We start from the raw sequence: 20883 nt of genomic DNA on the forward strand, positions 1-20883 counted from the left end.
AATCCCAGGGTATGTCTACACTGCCACCCTAGAACTAAGGTGGCAGTGTAGACATACCCCCATTGAGGGAGGGGCCAGTGGCTGTGTGGGGTGGGGGTGGGGGTGAGAGGGGTGGGGGCCAGGGGCTGTGTGGGGTGGGTGTGGGGGTGAGAGGGGTGGGGGCCAGGGGCTGTGTGGGGTGGGGGTGGGGGTGAGAGGGGTGGGGGCCAGGGGCTGTGCAGGTGGGGGCAAGAGGGGTGAGGGCCAGGGGCTGTGCGGGTGGGGGCGAGAGGGGTGGGGGCCAGGGGCTGTGTGGGGTCGGGGTGAGAGGGGTGGGGGCTAGGGGCTGTGCGGGTGGGGGCGAGAGGGGTGGGGGCCAGGGGCTGTGTGGGTGGGGGCGAGAGGGGTGGGGGCCAGGGGCTGTGTGGGTGGGGGCGAGAGGGGTGGGGGCCAGGGGCTGTGCGGGTGGGGGCGAGAGGGATGGGGGTTAGGGGCTGTGTGGGTGGGGGCGAGAGGGGTGGGGGCCAGGGGCTGTGTGGGTGGGGGCGAGAGGGGTGGGGGCTAGGGGCTGTGCGGGTGGGGGCGAGAGGGATGGGGGCCAGGGGCTGTGTGGGTGGGGGCGAGAGGGGTGGGGGCCAGGGCCCTGGGGCCGAGGCAGCAGGCGGAAGGGGGCCAGGCCAGAACCCACCGTCCCTGCCCCGCCGGGCTCAGGGCTGCCAGGAGCGGCTGATCCCGGCCCCACGTGACGCCGGGTCTGATCCCCTCGGAGCCCTGGGGCCGTGCGGCTCAGCCATGGGCAGCGCGGCGCCGAGGACGGTGCTGGTCACCGGCTGCTCCTCGGGCATCGGGCTCCGAGTGGCCGTGCAGCTGGCGCAGGACCCTGGGCAGCGCTTCCAGGGTGAGGGTCCACGGAGCGGGGGGGCAGAACGGGGCGGGGGGGCAGAACGGGACGGGGGGCAGAACGGGGCAGGGGGGCAGAACGGGACGGGGGGCAGAACGGGGCAGGGGGGCAGAACGGGACGGGGGGCAGAACGGGGCAGGGGGGCAGAATGGGACGGGGGGCAGAATGGGGAAGGGGCTGCCCCTGGCTCCGGCTCTTTCCCCCATGGGGGGGTCCTGCAGTCCTGGCCCCGACACCCTCTGCTCCCAGCAAGGCCTGGCCTAGGGGCTGAATTGAGGCCCAGCCAGTGGGGGGACCTGCTGCCCCCAGCCAGTGCCCTGCCCCCCCCCCGGCCCCATCCCTGGGGATTAGCCGGCAGAGCCGATTGCGGGGCCACCAGGAGGGCACTTGTATAACACCCCCCCCCCCAGCCAGGGCATGACCCTCCCCCAGCTGCCCCACCCCCGCCCTGCTCAGAGCCAGGGGCCTGACCCCAGTGGCTGATTTGGGGCAGCTGCCTCTGTCTGGGGCTGAACCCCCCTCGTAGGCCCCTGTGACGTAGTGGGGGGGCCTTGCCGGGCTGTGGCGACCTCTGCTGTCTGGAGCAAGACCCAGCAGGGAAGGGGGAGTCATTATGCAAAGGGGGCTCCAAACCTGTCTGACCAGCCACCCCCCATGGGGAGGAACAAAGGGAGGTGGATGCTGCCCTGGCTGGGGGCAGGGCTGGAGGAGAGGTGGTTAGTTCCTGGCTGGAAAGCAGGGGAGAAGGAGCTGGGGGGGGGGGCTGGGACTCCCCTATCTCAAGGGGGCACTGAGGCCTCTTAGCCCCCAGTTCCTGTAACCAGATGACATCTGTGCTGGGCTGTATCGTGGAGGAGCAATGAACCACCCTCAATTCTACTGGCTGGGGGAGTCTGTTCGTGCCATTTCGGGGGTGCAGGAGACGGGGGATCCCAACGCACCGTCACAGCCCCACACGGAGCAATGGGGCTGAGCAGAGTTGAATGCATGGAGTAGCCCCCCAGCCAAACACAAAACAGAGAGCACACGCGGAGCGCACGTGGCCACATGCGGGCGCACGCGGAGCACACAGAACACACATGGACACGCGGAGCACACGTGGCCACACACGGAGCACACAGAACACACATGGACACGCGGAGCGCACATGGCCACATGCGGAGCACACAGAACACACATGGACACGCGGAGCGCACATGGCCACATGTGGGCGCACGCGGAGCACACAGAACACACGTGGACACGCGGAGCACACGCAGCCACATGCGGCCACTCGCGGAGCACACAGAACACACATGGACACGCGGAGCACACGCAGCCACACGCGGAGCACACAGAACACACATGGACACGCGGAGCACACGCAGCCACACGCGGAGCACACAGAACACACATGGACACGCGGAGCACACGCAGCCACATGCGGCCACACGCGGAGCACACAGAACACACATGGACACGCGGAGCACATGCAGCCACACGCGGAGCACACAGAACACACATGGACACACGGAGCACACGCAGCCACATGCGGCCACACGCGGAGCACACAGAACACACATGGACACGCGGAGCACACGCAGCCACACGCGGAGCACACAGAACACACATGGACACGCGGAGCACACGCAGCCACATGCGGCCACACGCGGAGCACACAGAACACACATGGACACATGGAGCACATGCAGCCACACGCAGCCACACGCGGAGCACACAGAACACACATGGACACGCCGAGCACACGCAGCCACACGCAGGGGCTCAGTCACTGGGGATTAGGCACCGTGACACCAAAGCCTCTTAGGGAGCGAGAATCCCGGCTTGACCCTTTAACCCTGTGACTCTGAGCCAGCCCCTCCCCCGCCGCTGCCAGGCCGGGGGGGGGGGCCAGGGCAGTAGCGGCCGTGCCGGGCGGGGGGGGGCGCTCAGGGCCGTGCTGGGCGGGGGGGCAGGGCAGGGCAGTAGCGGCCGTGCCGGGCGGGGGGGGCGCTCAGGGCCGTGCCAGGCGGGGGGGCCAGGGCAGTAGCGGCCGTGCCGGGCGGGGGGGGGCGCTCAGGGCCGTGCCAGGCGGGGGGGGCAGGGCAGTAGCGGCCGTGCCGGGCGGGGGGGGGGCCAGGGCAGTAGCGGCCGTGCCAGGCGGGGGGGGTGGGGCAGTAGCGGCCGTGCCGGGCGGGGGGGGGTGGGGCAGTAGCGGCCGTGCCAGGCGGGGGGGGTGGGGCAGTAGCGGCCGTGCCGGGCGGGGGGGGTGGGGCAGTAGCGGCCGTGCCAGGCGGGGGGGGGGCAGGGCAGTAGCGGCCGTGCCAGGCGGGGGGGGGGGCAGGGCAGTAGCGGCCGTGCCGGGCGGGGGGGGGGGCGCTCAGGGCCGTGCCGGATGGGGGGGGCGCTCAGGGCCGTGCCGGGCGGGGGGGGCGCTCAGGGCCGTGCCGGGCAGGGGGGGCGCTCAGGGCCGTGCCGGGCGGGGGGGGCGCTCAGGGCTGTGCCGGGCAGGGGGGGCAGGGCAGTAGCGGCCGTGCCGGGCGGGGGAGGCAGGGCAGTAGCGGCCGTGCCAGGCCGGGGGGGCAGGGCAGTAGCGGCCGTGCCGGGCGGGGGGGGCGCTCAGGGCTGTGCCGGGCGGGGGGGGGCAGGGCAGTAGGGGCCGTGCCGGGCGGGGGGGGGGGCGCTCAGGGCCGTGCCGGATGGGGGGGGCGCTCAGGGCCGTGCCGGATGGGGGGAGCGCTCAGGGCTGTGCCGGGCGGGGGGGGCAGGGCAGTAGGGGCCGTGCCGGGCGGGGGGGGCGCTCAGGGCTGTGCCGGGCAGGGGGGGGCGCTCAGGGCTGTGCCGGGCAGGGGGGGGCAGGGCAGTAGGGGCCGTGCCGGGCGGGGGGGTGGGGCAGTAGGGGCCGTGCCGGGCGGGGGGGGGCGCTCAGGGCCGTGGCTGGCCCCTGTGTTGCCCCGGCCCCTCAGCGCCGCTCCCCCTCCAGTCATTGCCACCATGCGGGACCTGCAGAAGAAGGAGATGCTGGAGCGGGCGGCGGGCACGGCCCTGGGCAGGACCCTGAGCATCCAGCGCCTGGACGTCTGCAGCGACGCCTCGGTGGCCGAGTGCCTGGGCAGCATCCCCGAGCGCCGGGTGGACGTGCTGGGTGAGGCTGGGCACAGCCAGGGGGCAGAGACGGGCCGGTGAGGGCCGAGCTGGGGGGCAAGGTCTGGCAGGGGCTCACCCGGGGGGGGTTGACAGGTGCTGAGCTGGGGGGGGAAGGGGCTGGAGGGGGCTCATCAGGGGGGAGGGTCCAGCGGAGGCTAAGCTGGGGGGACGGGGCCAGCGGGGGCTGAGCTGGGGGGGAGGGGGGCTGAGCTGGGGGGATTGGGCCAGCGGGGGCTGAGCTGGGGAGAAGGGGGGCTGAGCTGGGGGGATGGGGCCAGCGGGGGCTGAGCTGGGGGGGAGGGGGGGCTGAGCTGGGGGGATGGGGCCAGCGGGGGCTGAGCTGGGGGGGAGGGGGGGCTGAGCTGGGGGGACGGGGCCAGCGGGGGCTGAGCTGGGGGGGAGGGGGGCTGAGCTGGGGGGACGGGGCCAGCGGGGGCTGAGCTGGGGGGGAGGGGGGCTGAGCTGGGAGGATTGGGCCAGCAGGGGCTGAGCTGGGGGGACGGGGCCAGCGGGGGCGGAGCTGGGGGGACGGGGCCAGCGGGGGCTGAGCTGGGGGGGAGGGGGGCTGAGCTGGGGGGATTGGGCCAGCGGGGGCTGAGCTGGGGGGAAGGGAGGCTGAGCTGGGGGGATGGGGCCAGCGGGGGCTGAGCTGGGGGGGAGGGGGGGCTGAGCTGGGGGGACGGGGCCAGCGGGGGCTGAGCTGGGGGGGAGGGGGGCTGAGCTGGGGGGACGGGGCCAGCGGGGGCTGAGCTGGGGGGGAGGGGGGCTGAGCTGGGGGGATGGGGCCAGCGGGGGCTGAGCTGGGGGGGAGGGGGGGCTGAGCTGGGGGGACGGGGCCAGCGGGGGCTGAGCTGGGGGGGAGGGGGGCTGAGCTGGGGGGATGGGGCCAGCGGGGGCTGAGCTGGGGGGGAGGGGGGGCTGAGCTGGGGGGACGGGGCCAGCGGGGGCTGAGCTGGGGGGGAGGGGGGGCTGAGCTGGGGGGACGGGGCCAGCGGGGGCTGAGCTGGGGGGGAGGGGGGGCTGAGCTGGGGGGACGGGGCCAGCGGGGGCTGAGCTGGGGGGAGGGGGGCTGAGCTGGGGGGACGGGGCCAGGGGGGCTGTGCTCTCTGCCCCACGCCAGGCCAGGGGCTCTGAGCGTCTCCCCCCAGTGAACAACGCGGGCGTGGGGCAGATCGGGCCCATCGAGAGCATCAGCATCGCAGAGATGAAACGCGTCTTCGACACCAACTTCTTCGGCGCCGTGCGCATGGTGCAGGCCGTGCTGCCTGACATGAAGCAGCGCCAGAGTGGCCACATCGTGGTGATGAGCAGCGTGATGGGGCTGCAGGGTGAGGGGGATTGTGGGGAGCAGCAGGGTCCAGTGGGGGCTAGGGCAGAGGTTGGGGAGCAGGAGGGTCCAGTGGGGGTTGGGGGCAGAGGTTGGGGAGCAGGAGGGTCCAGTGGGGGTTGGGGCAGAGGTTGGGGAGCAGCAGGGTCCAGTGGGGGCTGGGGCAGAGGTTGGGGAGCAGCAGGGTCCAGTGGGGGTGGGGGCAGAGGTTGGGGAGCACCAGGGTCCAGTGGGGGTGGGGGCAGAGGTTGGGGAGCAGCAGGGTCCAGTGGGGGTTGGGGCAGAGGTTGGGGAGCAGCAGGGTCCAGTGGGGGCTGGGGCAGAGGTTGGGGAGCAGGAGGGTCCAGTGGGGGCTGGGGGCAGAGGTTGGGGAGCAGGAGGGTCCAGTGGGGGCTGGGGCAGAGGTTGGGGAGCAGGAGGGTCCAGTGGGGGCTGGGGGCAGAGGTTGGGGAGCAGGAGGGTCCAGTGGGGGCTGGGGCAGAGGTTGGGGAGCAGGAGGGTCCAGTGGGGGTTGGGGCAGAGGTTGGGGAGCAGCAGGGTCCAGTGGGGGTGGGGCAGAGGTTGGGGAGCACCAGGGTCCAGTGGGGGCTGGGGCAGAGGTTGGGGAGCAGGAGGGTCCAGTGGGGGCTGGGGGCAGAGGTTGGGGAGCACCAGGGTCCAGTGGGGGTTGGGGCAGAGGTTGGGGAGCAGCAGGGTCCAGTGGGGGTGGGGCAGAGGTTGGGGAGCAGCAGGGTCCAGTGGGGGCTGGGGGCAGAGGTTGGGGAGCAGCAGGGTCCAGTGGGGGCTGGGGCAGAGGTTGGGGAGCAGCAGGGTCCAGTGGGGGCTGGGGCAGAGGTTGGGGAGCAGCAGGGTCCAGTGGCGGCTGGGGCAGAGGTTGGGGAGCAGCAGGGTCCAGTGGGGGTTGGGGCAGAGGTTGGGGAGCAGCAGGGTCCAGTGGGGGCTGGGGCAGAGGTTGGGGAGCAGCAGGGTCCAGTGGGGCTGGGGCAGAGGTTGGGGAGCACTGGGGGGCAGTGGGGGCTGGGGCAGAGGTTGGGGAGCACTGGGGGGCAGTTAGCAGGGGAGGAGGGGACAATGCAGGGGCTGTGGACAGTAACAAATGGACCCCCGGTGACTCCGCAGGCATTGTATTTAATGACGTCTATGCCGCCTCCAAGTTCGCCATGGAGGGTTTCTGCGAGAGCCTGGCCGTGCAGCTCCTCCAGTTCCACGTCTTGTGAGTGCCAGTGGCCAGGAGGGGAGAGGGAGGGTGCCCGGGAGGGGAGTGTGGGGGGAGGGGAGTTTGGGGCTGAGCGTGGGTGGAGGGGTGCCCACACCTCTGTTACACTGGTGGCAGCGGTGGGATGGATTGCAGCCTGTGGACTGGGACGCAAGAGAAAGAAGGGGGCTTGCAAGAGCCAGGTGCACTGGAGGCCAGTGAGGAGCGGGTCCAGGAGGTGGAGGGGCCTACGGTGGAACCTGAGTATGATCCTCGGGGGGGCCGAAGGAGGGGTTCCCCGGCAGACTGGGGAGTGGTCCCAGAGGCGGAGGGGCCCACGGTGGAACCTGAGTGTGATCCTCGGGGGGGCCGAAGGAGGGGTTCCCCGGCAGACGGGGGGAGTGGTCCCAGAGGCGGAGGGGCCTACGGTGGAACCTGAGTATGATCCTCGGGGGGGCCGAAGGAGGGGTTCCCCGGCAGACTGGGGAGTGGTCCCAGAGGCGGAGGGGCCCACGGTGGAACCTGAGTGTGATCCTCGGGGGGGCCGAAGGAGGGGTTCCCCGGCAGACGGGGGGAGTGGTCCCAGAGGCGGAGGGGCCTACGGTGGAACCTGAGTGTGATCCTCGGGGGGGCCGAAGGAGGGGTTCCCCGGCAGACGGGGGGAGTGGTCCCAGAGGCGGAGGGGCCCACGGTGGAACCTGAGTGTGATCCTCGGGGGGGCCGAAGGAGGGGTTCCCCGGCAGACTGGGGAGTGGTCCCAGAGGCGGAGGGGCCCACGGTGGAACCTGAGTGTGATCCTCGGGGGGGCCGAAGGAGGGGTTCCCCAGCAGACGGGGGGAGTGGTCCCAGAGGCGGAGGGGCCTACGGTGGAACCTGGGTGTGATCCTCGGGGGGGCCGAAGGAGGGGTTCCCCGGCAGACTGGGGGGAGTGGTCCCAGAGGCGGAGGGGCCCACGGTGGAACCTGAGTGTGATCCTCGGGGGGGCCGAAGGAGGGGTTCCCCGGCAGACGGGGGGAGTGGTCCCAGAGGCGGAGGGGCCCACGGTGGAACCTGAGTGTGATCCTCGGGGGGGCCGAAGGAGGGGTTCCCCGGCAGACTGGGGGGAGTGGTCCCAGAGGCGGAGGGGCCCACGGTGGAACCTGAGTGTGATCCTCGGGGGGGCCGAAGGAGGGGTTCCCCGGCAGACGGGGGGAGTGGTCCCAGAGGCGGAGGGGCCTACGGTGGAACCTGAGTGTGATCCTTGGGGGGGCCGAAGGAGGGGTTCCCCGGCAGACTGGGGGGAGTGGTCCCAGAGGCGGAGGGGCCCACGGTGGAACCTGAGTGTGATCCTCGGGGGGGCCGAAGGAGGGGTTCCCCGGCAGACTGGGGGGAGTGGTCCCAGAGGCGGAGGGGCCTACGGTGGAACCTGAGTGTGATCCTCGGGGGGGCCGAAGGAGGGGTTCCCCGGCAGACTGGAGGAGTGGTCCCAGAGGCGGAGGGGCCCACGGTGGAACCTGAGTGTGATCCTCGGGGGGCCGAAGGAGGGGTTCCCCGGCAGACAGGGGAGTGGTCCCAGAGGCGGAGGGGCCTACGGTGAACCTGAGTGTGATCCTCGGGGGGCCGAAGGAGGGGTTCCCCGGCAGACTGGGGGGAGTGGTCCCAGAGGCGGAGGGGCCTACGGTGGAACCTGGGTGTGATCCTCGGGGGGGCCGAAGGAGGGGTTCTCCGGCAGACTGGAGGAGTGGTCCCAGAGGCGGAGGGGCCTACGGTGGAACCTGAGTGTGATCCTCGGGGGGGCCGAAGGAGGGGTTCCCTGGCAGACGGGGGGAGTGGTCCCAGAGGCGGAGGGGCCTACGGTGGAACCTGGGTGTGATCCTCGGGGGGGCCGAAGGAGGGGTTCCCCGGCAGACTGGGGGGAGTGGTCCCAGAGGCGGAGGGGCCCACGGTGGAACCTGAGTGTGATCCTCGGGGGGCCGAAGGAGGGGTTCCCCGGCAGACGGGGGGAGTGTTCCCAGAGGCGGAGGGGCCTACGGTGGAACCTGAGTGTGATCCTCGGGGGGCCGAAGGAGGGGTTCCCCGGCAGACGGGGGGAGTGGTCCCAGAGGCGGAGGGGCCCACGGTGGAACCTGAGTGTGATCCTCGGGGGGCCGAAGGAGGGGTTCCCCGGCAGACGGGGGGAGTGGTCCCAGAGGCGGAGGGGCCCACGGTGGAACCTGAGTGTGATCCTCGGGGGGGCCGAAGGAGGGGTTCCCCGGCAGACGGGGGGAGTGGTCCCAGAGGCGGAGGGGCCCACGGTGGAACCTGAGTGTGATCCTCGGGGGGCCGAAGGAGGGGTTCCCCGGCAGACTGGGGGGAGTGGTCCCAGAGGCGGAGGGGCCCACGGTGGAACCTGAGTGTGATCCTCGGGGGGCCGAAGGAGGGGTTCCCTGGCAGACTGGGGGGAGTGGTCCCAGAGGCGGAGGGGCCTACGGTGGAACCTGAGTGTGATCCTCGGGGGGGCCGAAGGAGGGGTTCCCCGGCAGACTGGGGGGAGTGGTCCCAGAGGCGGAGGGGCCTACGGTGGAACCTGAGTGTGATCCTCGGGGGGGCCGAAGGAGGGGTTCCCCGGCAGACTGGGGGGAGTGGTCCCAGAGGCGGAGGGGCCCACGGTGGAACCTGGGTGTGATCCTCGGGGGGCCGAAGGAGGGGTTCCCCGGCAGACTGGGGGAGTGGTCCCAGAGGCGGAGGGGCCTACGGTGGAACCTGAGTGTGATCCTCGGGGGGGCCGAAGGAGGGGTTCCCCGGCAGACTGGGGGGAGTGGTCCCAGAGGCGGAGGGGCCCACGGTGGAACCTGAGTGTGATCCTCGGGGGGGCCGAAGGAGGGGTTCCCCGGCAGACGGGGGGAGTGGTCCCAGAGGCGGAGGGGCCCACGGTGGAACCTGAGTATGATCCTCGGGGGGGCCGAAGGAGGGGTTCCCTGGCAGACTGGGGGGAGTGGTCCCAGAGGCGGAGGGGCCTACGGTGGAACCTGAGTGTGATCCTCGGGGGGCCGAAGGAGGGGTTCCCCGGCAGACGGGGGGAGTGGTCCCAGAGGCGGAGGGGCCCACGGTGGAACCTGAGTGTGATCCTCGGGGGGCCCGAAGGAGGGGTTCCCCGGCAGACGGGGGGAGTGGTCCCAGAGGCGGAGGGGCCTACGGTGGAACCTGAGTGTGATCCTCGGGGGGGCCGAAGGAGGGGTTCCCCGGCAGACGGGGGGAGTGGTCCCAGAGGCGGAGGGGCCTACGGTGAACCTGAGTGTGATCCTCGGGGGGGCCGAAGGAGGGGTTCCCCGGCAGACGGGGGGAGTGGTCCCAGAGGCGGAGGGGCCTACGGTGGAACCTGAGTGTGATCCTCGGGGGGGCCGAAGGAGGGGTTCCCCGGCAGACGGGGGGAGTGGTCCCAGAGGCGGAGGGGCCTACGGTGAACCTGAGTGTGATCCTCGGGGGGGCCGAAGGAGGGGTTCCCCGGCAGACGGGGGGAGTGGTCCCAGAGGCGGAGGGGCCTACGGTGGAACCTGAGTGTGATCCTCGGGGGGCCGAAGGAGGGGTTCCCCGGCAGACTGGGGGGAGTGGTCCCAGAGGCGGAGGGGCCTACGGTGGAACCTGAGTGTGATCCTCGGGGGGGCCGAAGGAGGGGTTCCCCGGCAGACTGGGGGGGAGTGGTCCCAGAGGCGGAGGGGCCTACGGTGGAACCTGAGTGTGATCCTCGGGGGGGCCGAAGGAGGGGTTCCCCGGCAGACTGGGGGGAGTGGTCCCAGAGGCGGAGGGGCCCACGGTGGAACCTGAGTGTGATCCTCGGGGGGCCGAAGGAGGGGTTCCCCGGCAGACTGGGGGGAGTGGTCCCAGAGGCGGAGGGGCCTACGGTGGAACCTGAGTGTGATCCTCGGGGGGCCGAAGGAGGGGTTCCCCGGCAGACGGGGGGAGTGGTCCCAGAGGCGGAGGGGCCCACGGTGGAACCTGAGTGTGATCCTCGGGGGGGCCGAAGGAGGGGTTCCCCAGCAGACGGGGGGAGTGGTCCCAGAGGCGGAGGGGCCCACGGTGGAACCTGAGTGTGATCCTCGGGGGGCCGAAGGAGGGGTTCCCCGGCAGACTGGGGGGAGTGGTCCCAGAGGCGGAGGGGCCTACGGTGGAACCTGAGTGTGATCCTCGGGGGGGCCGAAGGAGGGGTTCCCCGGCAGACTGGGGAGTGGTCCCAGAGGCGGAGGGGCCTACGGTGGAACCTGAGTGTGATCCTCGGGGGGGCCGAAGGAGGGGTTCCCCGGCAGACGGGGGGAGTGGTCCCAGAGGCGGAGGGGCCCACGGTGGAACCTGAGTGTGATCCTCGGGGGGGCCGAAGGAGGGGTTCCCCGGCAGACGGGGGGAGTGGTCCCAGAGGCGGAGGGGCCCACGGTGGAACCTGAGTGTGATCCTCGGGGGGCCGAAGGAGGGGTTCCCCGGCAGACGGGGGGAGTGGTCCCAGAGGCGGAGGGGCCTACGGTGGAACCTGAGTGTGATCCTCGGGGGGCCCGAAGGAGGGGTTCCCTGGCAGACTGGGGGGAGTGGTCCCAGAGGCGGAGGGGCCCACGGTGGAACCTGAGTGTGATCCTCGGGGGGGCCGAAGGAGGGGTTCCCCGGCAGACGGGGGGAGTGGTCCCAGAGGCGGAGGGGCCTACGGTGGAACCTGAGTGTGATCCTCGGGGGGGCCGAAGGAGGGGTTCCCCGGCAGACTGGGGGGAGTGGTCCCAGAGGCGGAGGGGCCTACGGTGGAACCTGAGTGTGATCCTCGGGGGGGCCGAAGGAGGGGTTCCCCGGCAGACGGGGGGAGTGGTCCCAGAGGCGGAGGGGCCCACGGTGGAACCTGAGTATGATCCTCGGGGGGGCCGAAGGAGGGGTTCCCTGGCAGACTGGGGGGAGTGGTCCCAGAGGCGGAGGGGCCTACGGTGGAACCTGAGTGTGATCCTCGGGGGGGCCGAAGGAGGGGTTCCCCGGCAGACTGGGGGGAGTGGTCCCAGAGGCGGAGGGGCCCACGGTGGAACCTGAGTATGATCCTCGGGGGGGCCGAAGGAGGGGTTCCCCGGCAGACGGGGGGAGTGGTCCCAGAGGCGGAGGGGCCCACGGTGGAACCTGAGTGTGATCCTCGGGGGGCCCGAAGGAGGGGTTCCCCGGCAGACGGGGGGAGTGGTCCCAGAGGCAGAGGGGCCTACGGTGGAACCTGAGTGTGATCCTCGGGGGGGCCGAAGGAGGGGTTCCCCGGCAGACGGGGGGAGTGGTCCCAGAGGCGGAGGGGCCTACGGTGAACCTGAGTGTGATCCTCGGGGGGGCCGAAGGAGGGGTTCCCCGGCAGACTGGGGGGAGTGGTCCCAGAGGCGGAGGGGCCTACGGTGGAACCTGAGTGTGATCCTCGGGGGGGCCGAAGGAGGGGTTCCCCGGCAGACTGGGGGAGTGGTCCCAGAGGCGGAGGGGCCTACGGTGGAACCTGAGTGTGATCCTCGGGGGGGCCGAAGGAGGGGTTCCCCGGCAGACGGGGGGAGTGGTCCCAGAGGCGGAGGGGCCTACGGTGGAACCTGAGTGTGATCCTCGGGGGGCCGAAGGAGGGGTTCCCCGGCAGACGGGGGGAGTGGTCCCAGAGGCGGAGGGGCCTACGGTGGAACCTGAGTGTGATCCTCGGGGGGGCCGAAGGAGGGGTTCCCCGGCAGACGGGGGGAGTGGTCCCAGAGGCGGAGGGGCCCACGGTGGAACCTGAGTGTGATCCTCGGGGGGGCCGAAGGAGGGGTTCCCCGGCAGACGGGGGGAGTGGTCCCAGAGGCGGAGGGGCCCACGGTGGAACCTGAGTGTGATCCTCGGGGGGCCGAAGGAGGGGTTCCCCGGCAGACGGGGGGAGTGGTCCCAGAGGCGGAGGGGCCCACGGTGGAACCTGAGTGTGATCCTCGGGGGGGCCGAAGGAGGGGTTCCCCGGCAGACGGGGGGAGTGGTCCCAGAGGCGGAGGGGCCTACGGTGGAACCTGAGTATGATCCTCGGGGGGGCCGAAGGAGGGGTTCCCCGGCAGACGGGGGGAGTGGTCCCAGAGGCGGAGGGGCCCACGGTGGAACCTGAGTGTGATCCTCGGGGGGCCGAAGGAGGGGTTCCCCGGCAGACGGGGGGAGTGGTCCCAGAGGCGGAGGGGCCTACGGTGGAACCTGAGTGTGATCCTCGGGGGGGCCGAAGGAGGGGTTCCCCGGCAGACTGGGGGAGTGGTCCCAGAGGCGGAGGGGCCTACGGTGGAACCTGAGTGTGATCCTCGGGGGGGCCGAAGGAGGGGTTCCCCGGCAGACTGGAGGAGTGGTCCCAGAGGCGGAGGGGCCTACGGTGGAACCTGAGTGTGATCCTCGGGGGGCCGAAGGAGGGGTTCCCTGGCAGACTGGGGGGAGTGGTCCCAGAGGCGGAGGGGCCTACGGTGGAACCTGAGTGTGATCCTCGGGGGGGCCGAAGGAGGGGTTCCCCGGCAGACGGGGGGAGTGGTCCCAGAGGCGGAGGGGCCCACGGTGGAACCTGAGTGTGATCCTCGGGGGGGCCGAAGGAGGGGTTCCCCGGCAGACGGGGGGAGTGGTCCCAGAGGCGGAGGGGCCCACGGTGGAACCTGAGTGTGATCCTCGGGGGGCTGAAGGAGGGGTTCCCCGGCAGACGGGGGGAGTGGTCCCAGAGGCGGAGGGGCCTACGGTGGAACCTGAGTGTGATCCTCGGGGGGGCCGAAGGAGGGGTTCCCCGGCAGACGGGGGGAGTGGTCCCAGAGGCGGAGGGGCCTACGGTGGAACCTGAGTGTGATCCTCGGGGGGCCGAAGGAGGGGTTCCCCGGCAGACGGGGGGAGTGGTCCCAGAGGCGGAGGGGCCTACGGTGGAACCTGAGTGTGATCCTCGGGGGGGCCGAAGGAGGGGTTCCCCGGCAGACGGGGGGAGTGGTCCCAGAGGCGGAGGGGCCCACGGTGGAACCTGAGTGTGATCCTCGGGGGGCCGAAGGAGGGGTTCCCCAGCAGACGGGGGGAGTGGTCCCAGAGGCGGAGGGGTCCACGGTGGAACCTGAGTGTGATCCTCGGGGGGCCGAAGGAGGGGTTCCCCAGCAGACGGGGGGAGTGGTCCCAGAGGCGGAGGGGCCTACGGTGGAACCTGAGTGTGATCCTCGGGGGGGCCGAAGGAGGGGTTCCCCGGCAGACTGGGGGGAGTGGTCCCAGAGGCGGAGGGGCCCACGGTGGAACCTGAGTGTGATCCTCGGGGGGCCGAAGGAGGGGTTCCCTGGCAGACTGGGGGGAGTGGTCCCAGAGGCGGAGGGGCCTACGGTGAACCTGAGTATGATCCTCGGGGGGGCCGAAGGAGGGGTTCCCCGGCAGACTGGGGGGAGTGGTCCCAGAGGCGGAGGGGCCTACGGTGGAACCTGAGTGTGATCCTCGGGGGGGCCGAAGGAGGGGTTCCCCGGCAGACGGGGGGAGTGGTCCCAGAGGCGGAGGGGCCTACGGTGGAACCTGAGTGTGATCCTCGGGGGGGCCGAAGGAGGGGTTCCCCGGCAGACTGGGGGGAGTGGTCCCAGAGGCGGAGGGGCCCACGGTGGAACCTGAGTGTGATCCTCGGGGGGGCCGAAGGAGGGGTTCCCCGGCAGACTGGGGGGAGTGGTCCCAGAGGCGGAGGGGCCTACGGTGGAACCTGAGTGTGATCCTCGGGGGGGCCGAAGGAGGGGTTCCCCAGCAGACTGGGAGGAGTGGTCCCAGAGGCGGAGGGGCCCACGGTGGAACCTGAGTGTGATCCTCGGGGGGGCCGAAGGAGGGGTTCCCCGGCAGACGGGGGGAGTGGTCCCAGAGGCGGAGGGGCCTACGGTGGAACCTGGGTGTGATCCTCGGGGGGGCCGAAGGAGGGGTTCCCCGGCAGACTGGGGGGAGTGGTCCCAGAGGCGGAGGGGCCCACGGTGGAACCTGGGTGTGATCCTCGGGGGGGCCGAAGGAGGGGTTCCCCGGCAGACTGGGGGGAGTGGTCCCAGAGGCGGAGGGGTCCACGGTGGAACCTGAGTGTGATCCTCGGGGGGGCCGAAGGAGGGGTTCCCCGGCAGACTGGGGGGAGTGGTCCCAGAGGCGGAGGGGCCTACGGTGGAACCTGAGTGTGATCCTCGGGGGGGCCGAAGGAGGGGTTCCCCAGCAGACGGGAGGAGTGGTCCCAGAGGCGGAGGGGCCCACGGTGGAACCTGAGTGTGATCCTCGGGGGGGCCGAAGGAGGGGTTCCCTGGCAGACTGGGGGGAGTGGTCCCAGAGGCGGAGGGGCCTACGGTGAACCTGAGTGTGATCCTCGGGGGGGCCGAAGGAGGGGTTCCCTGGCAGACTGTGGGGAGTGGTCCCAGAGGCGGAGGGGCCCACGGTGGAACCTGAGTGTGATCCTCGGGGGGCCGAAGGAGGGGTTCCCCGGCAGACTGGGGGGAGTGGTCCCAGAGGCGGAGGGGCCCACGGTGGAACCTGAGTGTGATCCTCGGGGGGCCGAAGGAGGGGTTCCCTGGCAGACGGGGGGAGTGGTCCCAGAGGCGGAGGGGCCCACGGTGGAACCTGAGTGTGATCCTCGGGGGGGCCGAAGGAGGGGTTCCCCGGCAGACGGGGGGAGTGGTCCCAGAGGCGGAGGGGCCCACGGTGGAACCTGAGTGTGATCCTCGGGGGGGCCGAAGGAGGGGTTCCCCGGCAGACTGGGGGGAGTGGTCCCAGAGGCGGAGGGGCCCACGGTGGAACCTGAGTATGATCCTCGGGGGGGCCGAAGGAGGGGTTCCCCGGCAGACTGGGGGGAGTGGTCCCAGAGGCGGAGGGGCCTACGGTGGAACCTGAGTGTGATCCTCGGGGGGGCCGAAGGAGGGGTTCCCCAGCAGACGGGAGGAGTGGTCCCAGAGGCGGAGGGGCCTACGGTGGAACCTGAGTGTGATCCTCGGGGGGCCGAAGGAGGGGTTCCCCAGCAGACGGGGGGAGTGGTCCCAGAGGCGGAGGGGCCTACGGTGGAACCTGAGTGTGATCCTCGGGGGGGCCGAAGGAGGGGTTCCCCAGCAGACGGGAGGAGTGGTCCCAGAGGCGGAGGGGCCCACGGTGGAACCTGAGTGTGATCCTCGGGGGGGCCGAAGGAGGGGTTCCCCGGCAGACGGGGGGAGTGGTCCCAGAGGCGGAGGGGCCTACGGTGGAACCTGAGTGTGATCCTCGGGGGGGCCGAAGGAGGGGTTCCCCGGCAGACGGGGGGAGTGGTCCCAGAGGCGGAGGGGCCCACGGTGGAACCTGAGTGTGATCCTCGGGGGGGCCGAAGGAGGGGTTCCCCGGCAGACGGGGGGAGTGGTCCCAGAGGCGGAGGGGCCTACGGTGGAACCTGGGTGTGATCCTCGGGGGGGCCGAAGGAGGGGTTCCCCGGCAGACGGGGGGAGTGGTCCCAGAGGCGGAGGGGCCCACGGTGGAACCTGAGTGTGATCCTCGGGGGGCCGAAGGAGGGGTTCCCCGGCAGACGGGGGGGAGTGGTCCCAGAGGCGGAGGGGCCCACGGTGGAACCTGAGTGTGATCCTCGGGGGGGCCGAAGGAGGGGTTCCCCGGCAGACTGGGGGAGTGGTCCCAGAGGCGGAGGGGCCTACGGTGGAACCTGAGTGTGATCCTCGGGGGGCCCGAAGGAGGGGTTCCCCGGCAGACGGGGGGGAGTGGTCCCAGAGGCGGAGGGGCCTACGGTGGAACCTGAGTGTGATCCTCGGGGGGGCCGAAGGAGGGGTTCCCCGGCAGACTGGGGGGAGTGGTCCCAGAGGCGGAGGGGCCCACGGTGGAACCTGAGTGTGATCCTCGGGGGGCCGAAGGAGGGGTTCCCCGGCAGACTGGGGGGAGTGGTCCCAGAGGCGGAGGGGCCTACGGTGGAACCTGAGTGTGATCCTCGGGGGGCCGAAGGAGGGGTTCCCCGGCAGACGGGGGGAGTGGTCCCAGAGGCGGAGGGGGCCGCGGTCTATCCCTGGGGGGGTTCACCCTTCAGGAGGCTGGCCCGCTGAGGGGTCTCCCTGGGAACCGCGGGGCGCTGCAGCTTCGGCCTGTGAGCCTGCACCCGGGGCCAGTGGGGAGGTGGCCGAGCCCCTCCCCTTCCGGGGGACGTCGTTGGCGGGGCCAGGAGACAGTTCTCTGCGCTCTCCCCGAGGCGTGACGGTGGCAATAGGAAGCCTGGTCCGAACTAGCTAGTTCGAGCCGCCTGGAGCCGCGGGCAGGGAGTCCGCACGAGCGGGGATTTCAAAATGGCGGCGCCCAGCGAGATGCAAATGAAGCCCGGGAAATTCAAATCCTACATTACCCTCCTAGTTCGAACTGGGGGGCTAGTGTAGACAGACCCTAGGAGGCCAGCCAGGACTCTGGGGCGGCGCCTCCCTGCTCTGAACACCCCGACGCCTGGGCAAGAAGCCTGTGGGGCTTCACCTTCCTGGGTCTGCCCCGTCCACGCAGCAAGTCCACCAGGCAGGTCTCCCGAGGCAGGCAGGGGGCCTGCGCCCCACCCCCAGCCAGCCAGACCCAGCCGCCGTGTGGAACAGCGGTGGCGGGGTGCAGCCCAGCGCTCATTAGCCCAGGAGACAGGAGCAGCCAGTCAAGGCGTCTCCGAGGGGGGGAGCCCCAGGCCCTGCCCCCCCGCCCCACAGCCAGGGGGCTCCCAGCCGGCAGGGAGAATAGGGGGGTTCCCAGGGACCCAGCACGGCACAAACTGGTCAGTACAGGGCCCAGGAGCAGCCAGCGCAGCCCAGCCTGGGGGGAGGGGCTCTGAGTCTGGCCCAGCCCCCCTCTCCCTGCCCCCCAAGCCAGCCCAGACTGACCAACTCTCAGCTCCTGGTCCCAGCCCCCAGCCAGCCCCTCCTCCTGCCTGTCTTGCTTCCCAGGCAAAGGGTGTCACCCGGCCACCCCTCCCAGGGGGGCCCAGAGGGAGGGGCTAGGGGTAGGGAGGCCCCCCAGTTGCTCCTCATGCCCAGCCGGAGAGCAGGGCTCCAGCCCCCAGCCTGGCAGGTCCTTGTGCAGGCGCCAGGCTGGCTGCTCGGTGGGCCCAGGCAACGCTGTGAACACGGAGCCCACCCTGGGATTGGCGCCCGCCTGCTCCCGGAGCCGAGAGCCGTGTGCTCGCAGCCCCTGACGCCGGCTCCCTGCAGCGTGTCCCTGGTGGAGCCGGGCCCGGTGAACACGGACTTCGAGCTGAAGCTGATGGCGGACGTGTCCCGCTCCGAGTTCCCTGGCACCGACCCGGCCACCCTGCGCTACTTCCGGGAGGTCTACGTGCCCGCCTCCCGCCAGATCTTCAGCACCATGGGGCAGAGCCCCGAGGCCGTGGCCAAGGTGGGTGTGGGGCTACCGGGGCACCCCCCAGTGTCTGCCCCAGCCTCTGCCTGCGGGCCTGCTGCTCCTGGTGACTCAGCTGCCAGGTGCGGGTCTGGCACGGGTGGGAGCTGGGCGAAGAGGCAGGGCGTGGGCGGGGCAGGGACCCTGGGGCTGGGCGCGGGCAGGGACGCTGCCTGGCGGGTGGGGCTCGCTGCAGTGGCAGGGTGGGCAGCTGAGCCAGGCGGGCGGGCGATTCAGCCCCACGGGCACTGAGGGCCCACAGTCGGGGGGGGGGGGGGGGGGGGGAACGACCTGCAATGCCGCGTCCAGCCACCGGGGGCATGAGAGGGTGGCACAGGTGGGGTCTGGGTGGGCCCGGGCAGATGGACAGATGGGGTGAGCAAGACAGACAGACAGACAGACAGACAGGGTGAGTGAGCCATAAGGACGGGCAGACGGACAGATGGGGGCATGAGCCATGAGGACAGACAGGTGGAGAGGAGAGCGAGCTGAGAGGATGGACAGACGGACGGGGGTGCGAGCCAAGAGAATGGACGGATGGGGGGGTGGCGAGCTGAGAGGATGGACAGACAGAGGGGAAGCAAGCTGTGAGGACAGACAGATGGACAGGGGAGCGAGCCAAGAGGACAGACAGACGGGCGGGGGAGCGAGCCAAGAGGACAGACAGACGGGCGGGGGAGCGAGCCGAGAGGACGGACAGACGGGCGGGGGAGCGAGCCAAGAGGACAGACAGACGGGCGGGGGAGCGAGCCGAGAGGACGGACAGACGGACGGGGGAGCGAGCCGAGAGGACGGACAGACGGGCGGGGAGCGAGCCGAGAGGACGGACAGACGGGCGGGGGAGCGAGCCGAGAGGACGGACAGACGGATGCTGCAGGGCACTGACCGCCCCCCCCCCCACAGGCTGTGGTGCAGGTGATTGGGGCGTCGCGTCCCCCTTCCGCACTCTCACCAACCCGCTGTACACGCCGCTGACGGCGCTGAAATACGCCGACCCCTCGGGGGAGCTCTCCGTGCGCACGTTCCACCGCCTGCTCTTCGACCACGGCGCGCTCTTCCACGCCAGCCTGCGGGCCCTGCGCTGCCTCACCTGCCAGTGCTGCCGCCGCCGCGTCGTCCCCGCCTGAGCCACGGCCCCGGCCCAAACCGCCGGCTCCAGCCGCTGTCCCGCGCCGCCGCCCCCTTCCTTCCACTGGCTCCCTCGCCTCCCGGCCGGCCGCTGCGCCGCAGAGCCGGCTGTGACATCGCTGGTCCCCACGACGCTCCCCCAGACCACCCTGGGCCCCCTGCACGGCCCCTGCGCATCCTGGGCCCCCTGCACGGCCCCTGCGCATCCTGGGCCCCCTGCACGGCCCCTGCGCATCCTGGGCCCCCCCTGCACGGCCCCTGCGCATCCTGGGCCCCCTGCACGGCCCCTGCGCATCCTGGGCCCCCTGCACGGCCCCTGCGCATCCTGGGCCCCCTGCACGGCCCCTGCGCATCCTGGGCCCCCCCTGCACGGCCCCTGCGCATCCTGGGCCCCCTGCACGGCCCCTGCGCATCCTGGGCCTCCTGCACGGCCCCTGCGCATCCTGGGCCCCCTGCACGGCCCCTGCGCATCCTGGGCCCCCCCTGCACGGCCCCTGCGCATCCTGGGCCCCCCTGCACGGCCCCTGCGCACCCTGGGCCCCCTGCACGGCCCCTGCGCATCCTGGGCCCCCCCTGCACGGCCCCTGCGCATCCTGGGCCCCCCTGCACGGCCCCTGCGCATCCTGGGCCCCCCCTGCACGGCCCCTGCGCATCCTGGGCCCCCCCTGCACGGCCCCTGCGCATCCTGGGCCCCCCTGCACGGCCCCTGCGCACCCTGGGCCCCCTGCACGGCCCCTGCGCATCCTGGGCCCCCCCTGCACGGCCCCTGCGCATCCTGGGCCCCCTGCACGGCCCCTGCGCATCCTGGGCCCCCCTGCACGGCCCTGCACACCCTGGGCCCCCTGCACGGCCCTGCGCATCCTGGGCCCCCTGCACGGCCCCCTGCACACCCTGGGCCCCCCTGCACGGCCCCTGCGCATCCTGGGCCCCCTGCACGGCCCTGCACACCCTGGGCCCCCTGCACGGCCCCTGCGCATCCTGGGCCCCCTGCACGGCCCCTGCGCATCCTGGGCCCCCTGCACGGCCCCTGCGCATCCTGGGCCCCCCCTGCACGGCCCCTGCACATCCTGGGCCCCCTGCAACGGCCCCTGCGCATCCTGGGCCCCCCCCTGCACGGCCCCTGCGCATCCTGGGCCCCCTGCACGGCCCCTGCGCATCCTGGGCCCCCCCTGCACGGCCCCTGCGCATCCTGGGCCCCCTGCACGGCCCCTGCGCATCCTGGGCCTCCTGCACGGCCCCTGCGCATCCTGGGCCCCCTGCACGGCCCCTGCGCATCCTGGGCCCCCCTGCACGGCCCCTGCGCATCCTGGGCCTCCTGCACGGCCCCTGCGCATCCTGGGCCCCCCCTGCACGGCCCCTGCGCATCCTGGGCCCCCCCTGCACGGCCCCTGCACATCCTGGGCCCCCCCTGCACGGCCCCTGCGCATCCTGGGCCCCCTGCACGGCCCCTGCGCATCCTGGGCCCCCCCTGCACAGCCCCTGCGCATCCTGGGCCCCCTGCACGGCCCCTGCGCATCCTGGGCCCCCTGCACGGCCCCTGCGCATCCTGGGCCCCCTGCACGGCCCCTGCGCATCCTGGGCCCCCTGCACGGCCCCTGCGCATCCTGGGCCCCCCTGCACGGCCCCTGCGCATCCTGGGCCCCCCCCTGCACGGCCCCTGCGCATCCTGGGCCCCCTGCACGGCCCCTGCGCATCCTGGGCCCCCCCTGCACGGCCCCTGCGCATCCTGGGCCCCCTGCACGGCCCCTGCACATCCTGGGCCCCCCCTGCACGGCCCCTGCGCATCCTGGGCCCCCCTGCACGGCCCCTGCGCATCCTGGGCCCCCCCTGCACGGCCCCTGCGCATCCTGGGCCCCCCCCTGCACGGCCCCTGCGCATCCTGGGCCCCCCCTGCACGGCCCCTGCGCATCCTGGGCCCTCTGCATGGCC

The 20883-nt window shown here is 72.4% G+C and overlaps 1 protein-coding gene across 1 annotated transcript; it reads left to right on the forward strand.

The window, feature by feature from the left end:
* Window positions 1–645: 645 nt before the first annotated feature.
* Window positions 646–19343, forward strand: RDH8 (retinol dehydrogenase 8). The gene is given in 7 exon segments (XM_075902510.1): window positions 646–877; window positions 3843–4004; window positions 5155–5334; window positions 6453–6546; window positions 17640–17823; window positions 18730–18763; window positions 18766–19343. Coding segments are annotated over 7 exon segments (948 nt in total). The 5' UTR covers window positions 646–771; the 3' UTR covers window positions 18954–19343.
* The last annotated feature ends 1540 nt before the right edge of the window (window positions 19344–20883 follow it).

The sequence above is a fragment of the Pelodiscus sinensis genome, chromosome 19 (assembly GCF_049634645.1).
Source record: "Pelodiscus sinensis isolate JC-2024 chromosome 19, ASM4963464v1, whole genome shotgun sequence".
Lineage (NCBI taxonomy): Eukaryota > Metazoa > Chordata > Testudines > Trionychidae > Pelodiscus > Pelodiscus sinensis.